At 37.7% G+C, this 14194-nt stretch overlaps 1 protein-coding gene across 1 annotated transcript; it reads right to left on the bottom strand.

Annotated features, from left to right (window-relative positions):
* Positions 1–272: 272 nt before the first annotated feature.
* NUSAP1 (nucleolar and spindle associated protein 1) lies at positions 273–14063 on the bottom strand. The gene is made up of 12 exons (XM_086749782.1): positions 13925–14063; positions 12537–12602; positions 11264–11455; positions 10053–10224; positions 8205–8294; positions 7354–7466; positions 6569–6634; positions 6189–6376; positions 3656–3831; positions 2523–2633; positions 1834–1945; positions 273–1342 (listed from the first exon to the last, which is right to left on the bottom strand). The coding sequence occupies exons 1-12, from the start codon at positions 14015–14017 to the stop codon at positions 1255–1257; spliced, it is 1467 nt and encodes a 488-aa protein (XP_086605908.1). The 5' UTR covers positions 14018–14063; the 3' UTR covers positions 273–1254.
* Positions 14064–14194: the final 131 nt, after the last annotated feature.

The following is a 14194-nucleotide window of genomic DNA, read 5'->3' on the forward strand; positions in this document are numbered from 1 at the left end:
AAGCTGAAGCAGTGTCTTCCACTATTATTTTCCTCTTGCACAGAATTAAATAGCTTAAGAGCAAGGAGGGGAATGGTTATTGTTTCTAAAGATACTGGAACATGTTGTGACCATTGATGGCTATAAGATGAAGTGGTAGGCAGGCTAATCAGTAAGGAAAACTCATCACAGGTGACACTGAGTAATAAATACAAGTGTGAACAAAACTAGTGCTACACTAAGGAAGTAATTATATATAGTACATTAGATTATATAACCAATGATAAACAAGATATATACAAAATATTTATTTTCCCCCATTAAGTGTATTAAAAAAATTTGCTTGTTCTTTACATTTAAGCATATATTTGATAGGACACTTCACTATTCACTGAAGTAATGTTTTGCTCACAATTCTAGCTGAGATTACAAATGCTAAATTACCTTTCCAGTTCCATCCATAATAAATCCAGATGGCTTTTCTATGTATTTTTTAAAAAGTAACAATAACAACAGCTTTTAAATCTAAGGTATTGAACACCTCAACACTACTGTAACCTTTTCAAAGCATCATAGAAATGGAAAAAAAAAATAAATTTGTTAACGTCTGCTATTTACCATAGAAAGCAACAAAACAAGCATAAGTGTTCGAAGCATCCAGTGGGTAATTTGTAAAGCCACTTTTCAGTCATGACTTACGGTATTTTACCATTATGTTATGCTGTAAGCTTTTCATTTTCCAGAGAGCTTGCATATTTTTTCTTCTCTTGGAGATTCTCTGCTACTTCATAGGCATGCAATTAGAAATGCTGAATAATTGCTGTAGCGGTTGTTACAGAATTTAAGGATTGATTTGGAGAACAGGGCAAGCAGACATCTTCAACTCCTATAACTTATCAGCAGAATATTTTAAAGCTTGCTATCCAAAGTGTGCATTCTAGTGGGTAACAAATGCATTCTGGTGGAGAAGTCTGTCCTGTTGCAAGAAGGCTTCTGGAAGAACATCTTTTTTCCACTTATATTTTCTCCTTTAACATCTTTTAATTAAATGAGTTAGTTAAATGAAAACAATATTAAGCAACTAGAGATAGTTCTAAGCTCCTAAAAGTTTAGAACTCTCATCTTGGAGCTGATCACTAAAACATTGCGCTCAGACGCATTATAAGGTCTCATTCAACACTAGCTAATAGCAACCTGAACCATACACAGACAGCACAAATATTTACATGACAGGAACAGTATTTACAGTGATTTCTTAAATATTTCTTATTCCTCCTAACCCACAGATAGTCCTCTACGGTTTCCAAGAGCCTGAGCCTTTTTCTTTTTTCTCTCTTGCTCGTGTTTCTCACGCCTTTCTTCCCTGAAGGGGAGAAAGAAAAGAGACAGACCATATCAAGTTATGTTAAAGGTGGAGACATAAGCAACCAAAGGAATCTGGAGCTGACCAAGGCTTAATGTCTATTTAACCAGTGTGCTGCGTTTGCCATGGGCAGAGAGAACAGTTCCATATTGGACTGAATCCAAACATGCAGGCAAATACTTCCGCTTAGGTGTACAGGTCTAACAATCAAGGTAACAACATGTCAAAATTCACAGCTTCTTCCAAGGTGAAGGTAAATCTCCAAATGCTAGAACTGACAGCTTTCATAGAATTAGACTATCTATTTTAGTCTATCAAAGCTGCCCTCTTTGATAGACTATTGATAGACTATAGATAGACTATTGGAGGCAAAAATTACTTTTATATTAAAGTGTTCTTACCTGAACTGCATATTTAAATCCTAAAAAGACAAATGAGTCATTGCATTATTTTAAATAACACTATTCATAAAAAACTAGTTGTGTACTAACCTTGTCTGGAGATGCGGCTGTTTGTATTCTTTCTTACGTGAAGAGATGTTGCTACCAACAGACTTGTTTAGGACAGTATTTTCTTTACCTTCTCCCCAAGGTTTTAGTCGTCCTGCAATTTAGGGGCAAAAAGAGAGACTAATAAATTATTAGTTTAGTAACTGTGCTTAATTTCTTATTGTGAATTTTATGCTAGCTGGTCTATTTTTTGCTGGTTGACTTTAAGGTGAAATGCCTCTTCAGCTGTGTTTTCAGTTTCACCAGGCCATTCCCTACAAGCAGTTTTTCTATAAGTAGTAACAGGTGACTGTACTTGTAAGTGACAGTCGCCACACAAAGTTCAGTTTCTTGAAAATTAGTGCGCTTTCAAGAAAAATTAAAATAAAAAAAAATAAGCCTCATTGTGTAAGGAATATCTCATGTTTCCTGTACATACATCTATTCAGTGGAATACAAGGATGTTTATTGTTCAGTTATGGGCTTTTGGTCCTAAAGACTTCTTCTTCAGTAGGGAGGCTCTTACAGCATATATTATGTAGAAATCTCATGTCAGTCCACACACTGTGTGAGAATCCAGAGAGAGCGGGGCAGGAAGAGACTTTGCTGTCATGGTTTGTATCACTGCCTTACTTTATGAGCAGTTCTGTTCCAGGGGTATGACCAGCACAAACCACACAGGATCACAATACCTTTATGTGGCTGATACGGAAGTGGCCTTGAGAGACTTGCTTTGAGATCAAACGTCTTCTTTGTGCTTGTGGGTTCTGCAGAGTGAGCCGCAAACTTGAAGGGGGTGATAACTACAAAAGACATCAAGTTATCATTCTTAATTACAGTAGTAAGAACATCACTGTACATCGCAAGTTGGAAAGTGCCTGTGAAGACCACCTGAGAACTATCAAGATTAAAGAGCCATTAAGTGCTACCATCTGCTACCTCTAAAGACAGAATTGCACAACTGCAGCTCACTTGAAATAGGGAGCTTTCGGTTCTGGAGAGAGCAAGAGTGGCAGAGCATTAGCCCTTTTGCTCCGATTATGCTATGCAACAGCAATACACAGCTCCATGTATTTTCCTAGTCTTTCAGAGCAAATTGTGTTTCCTAGTCTCTACACCTATTTGGAACCAAGCAGATTTTCGCATTAAAAAAGAAAGAAGTGTTCATCTGGAACACACCAGCTTCTGATCAGCAGTGGAACTTTTCTTTCCTAAAAACTATCAATATCGTCATACAGCAAGATGGGTAACTCTGGGTTCTTGACCTGTGTTAATGTACTTGTGATGCTAGGATATCAATGGTTAGATAGCGGAGCTGCGCTGGTGCAAAGGTCATTAGGAATCAGAAGACTTCTGCTTTTTCTTACAGAGTTTTAGTTCCTGAGTTAATCATAGTTGCTGAGGCTGATAATAACAGGTGGTCCTAAAACACAGCCGGAAGCCTGATGCATGCCAGTCCTGCAAGGAGAATGAGACCTCTGAGAAGGGATCAGGAACTCCTCTCACCACAGAGCGGATCTCCCTGTACTTATTACGTGAATCTTTCACTATGTAGTCCCTAAAGGTCTAGAAGTTTTTCTATTCCCTTTTCTTTAGGTAGTTAGGTACCATATGTTTAAGTCTTTGCACCAAACCATTTTAGTCAAAACACTAGAAACCAAAGGAAATAAAGAAACTACTGCAATTTCTAAAGAATCAGTCATAAATTAGAGAAATAAATTAAAACCTGGGTCTACATGACATCATGTTATTAAAAAATTATGTAATAATTCAATAACACAAAAGTCTTGATCTGAAAGAGCCAAATATTTGTCATCCACTTCACCCTTTGATGCAGTCAGGTCATCATTTCTCGCATTTCCCTTGCTGTTTTTCTGACTTATTCGTTTGCAGCTCTTTTGGCTTTCAGGTGTGCAGATCTCCTCCAAGTATGGGGACATTCTAGATGGGGTCTTGGTAAGAGAACGTTTATGCTCATTATCTTTTGTGGCTTCTGAGAACCTGGAAATCATTAGAAATATGAAGACAAGATTAGTCATCTACAAACAACGTAAGCAACATGACAGAATACAGAATGTTCTGCCTTCTATTTTTCTTACAGGCAGGAAGTTTTACTGTGTGTAAGATGTTCACAGCTTATGCATGAACTGCACTAAAAATACCTTTGCTGGCAGTTTTCAGGTTATGAGCCATCATTAATATCAGTAAGTACTACTAGGAATTACGAAGAACTGACTTTCTTGTTATTTTGGAGAGCAACTGTATTCAGATGCAATAAGACAACAGGTTGCCCAGAGAGGTGGTGGATGTCACATCCCTGGAAACTTTCAAGGCCAGGTTGGACGGGGCTCTGAGCAACTGGATCTGGTTGGAGATGTCCCTGCTCCTTGCGGGGGGCTTGGACTAGATGACCTTTACAGGTCCCTTCCAACCCAAACTCTGCTATGACTCTAAGCTAGTAGATTTCTTCACCAACAGATATGATTTACTTTAGATTTGAATTCTGAAGTAAAACATTGTTCATTTGAAAATTCAAGTTAAGAAAAACTAAAAGAAACTTAACTGACAGAACTCTAGAACTAAAAGATCTACAGGAGAAAGAAGCTAGAAATTTTAGTCAAAACACGTTACCTGCATACCAAAGACAGACACATGTGCTGTATGTATGTGTGTATATACACACTTTTTAATGTATACCATAGAATAGTGTATGTGCATGTACACAATATATAAACGTGTATGTATATATAAACATATGAAAGAAAATTTAAAATCTTGCATGAAGTAATAGCCTTTTGAAAAATGTACTAAGAATATGCTGAAAGCCTTAAGATATGGAAAGACAGTGAGTAAATATTGAAGAAAACTATGTTTTGAGGGCAAGCAAGTTTATGGATGAAGTGCAGCTTGCAAGATCTACCTCATCACATCTTTGGACAAATGAAATGGAAGCAAATTCTAAGAGTGTGATTTTGGTTAACATATTGCTAAGAATCAAGTAGGGCTGCAGTGAAGACAATGAAGGTCATCCAACCAGAGGCAGAATGAATATTGTTTTCATTTGTTGTTACCTATTGAAATCAAAGGTAGCCCATTCAAAGCAGGAACAAAGCCAGTAAGATTATGAGCCTGGTTTCATAAGAAATCTAATCTTGACCTTTAAATAGCAAAAGAACTGCATGCAAAAATTACATGCCCCAAAATTATTTATTAGGAGTTGTCAAAATTACAAGTTGCGCTATCCGACTCTAGTCACAACCCCCCCACACACTTTATTCAAGGACAAAAAAGTTCCAGCAGCTATAATCTTGGCATGCAAAAGCAAAGAAGTGGAGGTTATCAGGAAAAGAGGAAGTAAGAAAACTGAGACCAAAGATTAACCAGATATTGTTAGCAGAGGGAGAAGGATAAAGGTAAGTTATAGAATGTCTAAATCTGAACTTCAGCCACTGTGGAAATTTAAGTAAACTGAATCAAGTTGGAGTTAGTACAATAGTTAGAAACTAACAAAGAAATAGTAGAGACAAGGACTGTAACTGAAAAAAAAAATTGAGTAAAAGGGCATTTATCAATGGAGTATCACATGGTCTGTCCTTTTGATTCCTTCTTTTAAAAGGTATTTGTTCAAGATTTTAGAGAAATTAGTAATAAGCTAATAAAATTTAACGATAACAAAGGTTCAGGAAATATTAGCGTAATAGAGAATTGGATTACTGTGTAGGAATACACATGATGTTTCAAAAGGCAATGAGATGCGGTTTAATAGCATTGAGTATGAGCTTATTCATTTAGCGATTCATCACACCTTTCTGATGTTGACTTGGCTCCCATCTAGTAGAAACAACCTGCTTACCGTAGTCAGTTGCAAGATAAGCCCCTGCTGTGACATGGAGGCGCTGCGTGGAAGGAGGTGGAGAAAAGGAAAAGACAGTACCCCCAAAAAAACCCCAGATGATGAGTCTATTGTGAGACTCACCTGGAATACTGCATACGGTTCTGGTTAAGTATCTCAAAGATAAATTAATTCAGATATAACAGAGACTATTAAGTTGCCTGACAAAACAGAAAACCTAACACATTAAGAGAAGAAAAACAATTTGTCTTGGTTGGTTTAGCCAAATAAAAGATGAAAGGCAACATTCCTCTACCATCAGACATCAAAACGAAGAATTAAGATAGTAGCAGCACAGTAAGGCTTAAACCAGCCATAAAGCTAGGCCAAAAGTCAATAATCAGAATTAGTCTCATGTAGTTCATGTCTGGAATAGAAATAATGTAATCAACACTGACTATGATTTGGCTATTTCATGTGTATCATACCAAATTGCTCACTGGTAGTTTTGGTTTGTTCTTTTTACCTGACATTCATTTTGGTTGTTGAAAGGACGGAAGGATTGAATGAAGATTTCCTAGATAAAATACTCGGATTGGCGGCATTCAGAGAACTGCGTGGCGAGCGCCGGAGGTTACTAGGAGTGCAAGTGGCGGAGAATCTGCCTCTTTCTGGATTTGGGCTGAATAAAAATGTTTTGCCACTGGTTTGTTTCTAGGGAAAAGCAAATAATAAGTTAGCACACACTGATAAAAATCTGTCAGAACAACAGCTAAGAGGAAGGGAAAATACACAGTGAATCAGAAGCATACAGTCTCTTAATATTTTCCCTTTTTTTTTCCTTTAAAAGAATATTTTAAACATCAAGTAGTTTTATTATTATTAAACTGATCATAAAACACACACCTTAGAACTGTTATGTGGAGTGTCTTTTTCTGATGCTCTTAAGTGATTTGATTTTTTGGCCAGCACCTGTCAAAAGTAATTTGTCTTAATTATACATTGATACATGTTATGCCATAGAAGACAGAAAAGCAGTGTTGAGGAGTTTCAGTGTAACTCTTTTGGTATGTCCATTGACACATTAATTTGTATGCTCACTGATTAGTTACTGTCACTTTTCTAAGGTCTGCCATGCTCTAAAAGAGGCCCTATTAGCAGCTTTCGCCCCTGCAAGCGTGAAATACAAAACGTGAGAACCGGGGCCACTGAGAACATACATTGCATGTATTTTAAAGAAGAGTCATATGCAGTCATTGGACAATGGTACTTTAAGGCACAAAGGAAGAACTTTAAATTTATTTTCCACTCTTTGAAAAATAACCCATCCCCTTGGTTAAATTCTGCAGCAATTCAAACAGCTGTAAGCAAAGGCTCCAGGATATCCTTCACAAAAAGTAATTGTGATGTAATTATTTTTACTCAAAACCGACAAGTTATTTGTTAGTGCCTATAATTACGTATAGCCATATGCTGTTAACATATAAAAAAACTATACAAGTTGTATATAAATAACTATATATAACTAGTTATATAGGACTGTAGTTAAATTCAACTGATCATAACATTCTATTGCACGTACACATGACCAGGTACTTACTGCTTTAAAGAGACTCTAAGAACTTTTACACAGAGGCTCTGGAGATCAGCGAGTATGGGAACAATGAATGTCTTCCTGTGTTATCACTTACCTTGACTTCATTGAGAGAGCTGCTGCAGTTTTCAATCATTTTTTTTTTCCTCTCAATGTAGTCAGCAATAGATTCCATTTTCTTGAAGTGAGCCTCATGTAACTTTTTAAAGTCTAAGAAGGTCCAAAAATAAGAAGGGTCACATATCTGATAAGCCCCTAAGGAAGTTTACTACTTAATAGAAGAACCTTTGCAACACCTGTCATTACGACCTCAAAGAAAATACGAAGTATCCCTCTAATTAAAAAGACTGTGTATACACAGGTAACCAAACAGTACGAAATGGAGTCTGCCTTACCAGCTACATAGCCAGTTACCTGGTGCATGCTCTGAGAATTATAGAATCATAGAATGGTTTGGGTTAGAAGGAAACATTAAAGATCATTTAGTCCAACCCCCAAATTCTGCAGTTAAAGAAAAAAAGAAATACTTCCAAATTTTAAACTAATGAATGTATTTTACTAAGAAATGAATTTACTAAAAATGAAACTGAGCTAATACATGGTAATACAGCACAACACTAGTATTTATAAAGTGAAAACTAAACAAGCAGGATTCATAGCATAGCTTCCTGCTCGTTGTTGTTTTGAAAAACCATGAACGGAAGTATTCTATCCAAAAGACAAAGTGTTCGATAAATCAGTTTTATGACATATATGTGAGTCATTTACTACTACGAATTGGAACATAAAAATTAAAATGTAACCTTTGGGAACTTTTTTTGTTTGCTTGCTTTTTAAAGAGAGGATGTTCTTTTCTTCAAGAAGAAATAAAAAATTGGATTGCAAAAAACTGTAAGACAAGTCACCCTTCACACCCAGACAATACATCTAGTTGGTAGGTTATCTTACTTGGTGTAGTAGCTTTTGTTCCTGCTTTCCCAGACCTAGATGCACGGCCTACATATAAAGGGATCTTCCCCCGTGCATGATGAGCATCACCTGGTACAGTAAAGTTAAACAAAATCGTTAGAACTCCTGAAAAATATTTTAATGTCATTGTAACTTTAAAAAAAAGTATTTGTTCCAAAACACACCTTATCTCCTCAAAGTGAATGCAGAAATTTGAGAAATAAAAACATTAGCTGGAATAGCCACGTCCTAAGTCTCTCAAAAGCCTTTTAAATGGTATGTCAGTAGCAGCATGTCTGGACAAACTACAAGCCCAGCATGAATCTTACAGTCATACTAGGTTATTTTCTTTTGATAGTAAATAATTTTACAGGGGAAGTTAACAAAAGAACTATGCTTGTGGTAAGCAAAAACAACTTTAAATTCAGAGGTCTTGATCTGTTTAATAAGCTAGTGTTTAAGTGTTGAAAACAAAGAAGAAATACTTTTTTGGCCACCTTTTCTGCCATTGCCTTATATACATACAGATAGAGTCTAAGTTATTTACCATATCTGCTCTCAGGTACAGTGTTAAGTTTACATTCACACTTTAGGGGTTGTTTGTTTGGTTTTTTTTTTTAAGAAAAAAAAAAATTAGGAAAAGACTTCACGTTGAGTTCAATATTTGCATATAGAAAAGCAAATGTTTGCTTTTGATTAATTCACTTCCCCTTTTAAGTAAACTTGGAAGACCTCAATATATTGAAAAAATCCTCACCGGAAGCAAATAATGGGAGGTTGCTGAAAATAAGTGCTGAAAAACAACTTTTCAACACTAAATGCATACTAAGTATTTTTTTCTGTCACACAGCTCTTGCTGTATGAAATTAGTGGGAAAAAAAAAAAACCAAAAAAACACCAGAAAGTAGTACAGATACTTATAATTGCAGTTATAGGAAGAGATGAGCACTGTGCCAGTTATCAGGATGAATGCTGCCTCAACCAAAGCATTCTCTACATATTCTGTTGCTTCTGTTTGTAAAAGAACTTTCACTAAAAATCCTAATTTTCTAAATTAGTTTCAAAAACACAGATGGCCTCCAATAAGAATATCCTTGTAAATTCTACTGAACAGCAAGAACATCCATGATCCAGCTCAAGAACTACATACACTTTGTGTAACAGGAGCAAATAATGGTATGTATCTTATTTGACAGATCTACAGTAGCAATAAACTATCAGATTAGACAAACAAACTCATTTGTTCCTGTCAGCTATATGCACAAAGGAGTGGGGGTGAAATTAACTCATATTTTCAGCAGCATCATGTTTAAAGGCCTAAAAGAGACACCAGATAGAAAAACGATCCACCGTAAATACATTCAAATGTTCGGCAGTTTAAACAAGTTATAAAGGATTCCTGCTGTATGTCATCTTCTACTAGTTTTACTCCTGGGAAGAAAATGACAAAACCTATTCATCTATAGGAAAAGAAAAATAAAAGCATGAGGAAGGAAGCTCTCTCTTTCTAGCCACTTCTTGAAGGAGCCAGGTAGAATCCCGGGGTATTCCAAAAGGCACTGATCCCAAATGAGGTTTAAGACTCAAATACACTCAGACCTTCAAGAACTCCTTCACTAAAAAGATCCAAGTCCAGAGTTCTGAAGTCAAAGCCAGCAAAATTCCTACCTTGCAGAATTTGTGGATTTGTGTTACAATACGTTAAACAAACCCAAATGACGCAATTTTTTTTCAGGTATCCCCAAATAAGGTACTGATCACCAACAAAATCAGACACAATAAAGTGACTAAAAGGTACATTTTAAGTAGTGCAAATTACTAAACTTGCTTTTGGAATTTTCTACTTACATTCATCCCCACTCCTTTTAGTAGGAGTCTTCTCTGTTTTTTCTTTCTGACCAGTACTCATCGCTGGATTCTCAATAGCTCTCTTTTTAGTGACTGGTTCCTCATTTTGGACCTTGCGTCCCTTTTCATGCTCACATTGAGGCACTTTGTTTTCTTTCATTTCGGAATGTTCCTGCAATTTAAATGTACTTCATTTAAACAGTTTGTTATGACTGGATATAAAGAGAAGCAGCTGTTCTGGGGAACAAGTCAGTCAGTGGAATAGGTTGCCTAGAGAGGTTGTGTAGCCTCCATCCTTAGAAGTTTTCAATTTCAGATTAGATAAAGCCTTAAGCATTGTGGTCTATCTTTATAGTTGACCCTGCTTTGATTGGGAGATGGAGCAAGAGACTTTCTCAAGTCCAACCTGAATTAACCTGTAAAATACTTATCCTTTTATTTCAGTAACAGATCTATATTAGAAAGCTTTTACCTGTACAGGTCTAACATTCTAGTATAAAATTACCTTTATTGACAAAAAATAATTATTTACAAGTAAAAATAGATTCACTGGCTATGTTACTTTTTACTATTGTACCTTTGGTTACTGTACAGTTCTCTATCTTCTCATTTCCCTTTTCTAACTCTAAATCAGTAAAAGTCTTCCACATAGTTCTTAGTTCACCCACTGCTTGCATGTAATTCTAGAGAAAAATAATTCTACCCCCACCTCACCTTGAAACTTCCCCTCCCTCAGTCATACACAACCCATGAATAAAGAACCCACTGAGAGAAGCAGGAACTACAAAATTGTGAGGTTTAGGCAATCATCGAATTTATGTTAATTTTTTATATAAAGAAGATAGCCTTATTTTAGATAAATTCTGAAACTAGTCTAATATTCAGAATATTATGATAAACTAGTGAAAGCAGTCTAACATTCAGACAACATGTTTGGAACTGTATATTTCTTAGAGGAATTTAATTTATTTTCTTGAAGTAATGGCTAACAAGCAATTTCTGTTGATATAGTCAAGATAGACAAAAATCAGTGCTACAAAGTACAGGACATCTGCATACAAAATTCTTATACACACACACACACACACATATATATAAAATGTATACCACCTGCCAAGTGGTAGTAGGAAAAAAAATAAAGTGTGTTTAACCTATGTTTGGGGGAAAGAGGTGAGGGTGGCCAGCACATAAAACCAAGCAAAGCAATTCACCGTTTTCTCATCAGAAGGCCCTGTATTTTCTTCACCGGTATTAGTTTCCTCACTGGAGTTTCTCTTTTTTCTGGTTATTTTCTTTTCTTTACCACGTCTTTTTGTAACAAAATATTCTGAATCAGGCATAATTTCCTCCCGATTGCTCAGTTCATCTGATTCAATGGAAGCAGATGCACTTTTTTCAGAGTCCTGTAGCAGAAAAATACTATAATGTGGAACATATCTGACACAAAAGTAAATTGGATATTCCAAAGAGATAGCTTCAATGTTATTACTGAAAAAAGTATTTAACACAGAGGAAAAACAGCAGCATGCGATTTAGTAGCACAGTAATCAAGAAATTAGCAATATCTAGATTTCCCTAAACATCAAAGCTCATTGTTTGAAGACTTTAAAAAGAAGTCCTACAGTTGTTTGATTATTTAGCATTTCAATAAGATTGTAAAACACTGATACTTTATATTTGAAATCTGACTTGCACGATGCTGTGACCCTCCCAGATTTGTGCATTTCTGTTGAATATTCTTCACTAAAAAAATCAGAGCCTCTTCCATGCTTGTTAAAATTAAAAATAAGATGACAAGAATTACACTGGTTCCTCAAAGCTTAAGAGATTTTGAAGGAAGCACTTAAAGGAAAACGTATTTCAGAAAATGCAGATCCCAAATTACTTTCTATAAAAAAATGTAAAAAACACCACCATACCCAACAAAATAATTAATCACACAGAAGATAAAACTTTTTTAAAAAAAGGTTAAGAAAACAATCCATAAAGAAACGAATAAGGGAAACATCACAGTTGTGTCACTTTCACTACAATGTCTATGTAAGTAAATTGTAGGAGATGGAAAACGTTTTCCAGTGACTACCTAGTCCCTTTCATCTAGGCATGCAAAATGAATAAAATATTTTTATATTTGGTACTGACTAGTGTCTGGAGCTAAACAGCCAAGAATTAAGATTCATCCAATGGAAATTAAATGTGAACTGTTCATAGAGAATGATTTTGTACCAATGCTGAAAAATACATTGTTAATTTTGGCAGCTGAAAGGAAATCAACTTTGGGTAAACATAGGAAACCACTTAAAAGCTAATAATGGCACACTTCTTTCTATCAGCACAGGAGTGCATGAAACTAAAGACACTATTAGGAAAAAAGTATTTTTATTACAGTTCATGTCGTGGTAAAAACCAACCTTCAGTACATCCCCTGCTCTACTAGTTACAAAGCTACATCTCTCATAAAAAGAAAGGCTGATCTATCATTACCATATTTTCATTTTCTTGTTTTGTTCCATGAAAGTGTTGCTTCAATGCTTTCAACAGTTTGTCTGCCTGGAGAGAAATCAAACAACACGTGAATCAAATATTGCATTAAAATTATGAAACAAAAAAATGCGTAAATCCAACCTAGCCTCCAACAAACAAGCAGAACATTCCCTGAACTCAATGGAATAAGGCATGGCTAGAGCTTCATTCAAGACAGCCAAATTAGAGAAAGTGCTTAAGGCTGCAGATAAATACGTAGCATATTCTCTACAGAGGTACAAAGACAAATTTCGCTGACTAGGTTTCTTCTGGTCTGTCTATTTTCCGGAAAGTTTAATTCTTCAAGGATAAATTAGACTGCTTTTAGCAGTATTGCCTATCTGAACACGAATTTCTGCAATAGCTTCTGTCTTTCCCATATTACGTGCAAAACATTCTTCTCATCCCTTGCATATATTCAACAGTAATATCAATAAAATAACAACAACAGAATTACATCATTGATATTTCAGGCTACGAAAGACTCTTAAATACCTAATTGGAAAAGTCGGCACAAAATCGAACTTGAACGATAAGTTTAAGAACAAAACAACCCAGAACTAAAACCCCGAGCAGAAGCCTGTCTTGTCTGGACAACGAGCTCCTTTGTCCACCTAAGTCGCGGATCTTCTTTCTTTGGAGGCTTTATGCCTTCGCCCACTGGTAGCGCAGCAGCCTGGCTGCTGCCGAGTCGTTTACTGACAGTGCCCACCTGCCAGGAGAGATCAGGCCACTGTCAGAAACCTGTAGCTCTAGGCAAAAAGAGATGGGTGTGCGCTTACGTTTCTCGTTCTTAGCTACGACTGGTAAACAAACACCCGCACTCTCGTCCCTTAAGGCACCCTATTGTTACTGTTCTTCCAACTCTTCGTCGTAAAACAATAACAAACAAAAAAGCGACCGCACAACTATCCGCACTGCGAGGAAACAGTGGGGAAAACCTCCTCGATGCCTCGGGAATGACGGAGCCCCGCACAACCAACTCTTTCGTTCAGCGTATGCCCGCCACGAAGGTGTCCTGGCACTGCGCCTCGCGTTACAGGCGGGAACCGGCGACCGGCCCGCGGCTCTCCGGACGAAGCGACGCTGCGGTGCAAAGCTACCACCCCCGGGCCGCGGCCCTGCCAACGCCGCCTCGGCCCCGGGAAGGGACGGGGACCGAAGGCTCCGTCAGCGCGGTAACCAAAACGAGAACTGCGTCCGCAGGACGCTCCTCACACGGAACCCGCTCCCCTCAGCTCCAGGCAGGGCAGAGGGGGAGACCCAGAGCCTGGGATTCCCTCACCCGCCTCTCGCCCAGGTCCAGGGCGCTGCTCCCCGCCCAGCCGCGGCGGCCGCCCTCGCCTCACCCGGAGATTGGCCTTCAGGCCGGCGGCCTTTGCGATCCGCTGGAGCTCGACGTATTTCAGCGACTCCAGCTGCTGGACCGAAGAAAGCGCCATGGCAGCGGGCACCAACTCCCCTCCACCTCCTCACTGGCACCAACCGCCGCGCTTCGAATCTCGCGCCCAACTGACACTGAGGGCCTCGTCTCCGCCCCCACGGTTCGAAGTCGCCCGCCGAGCCAGGCCATTGGCTGAACCAAGCAAACGGGTCGCGACTAGGAACCCGGAAATCAC

This window comes from Chlamydotis macqueenii, chromosome 5, assembly GCF_036417535.1.
Source record: "Chlamydotis macqueenii isolate bChlMac1 chromosome 5, bChlMac1.mat, whole genome shotgun sequence".
Taxonomy (NCBI): Eukaryota; Metazoa; Chordata; class Aves; order Otidiformes; family Otididae; genus Chlamydotis; species Chlamydotis macqueenii.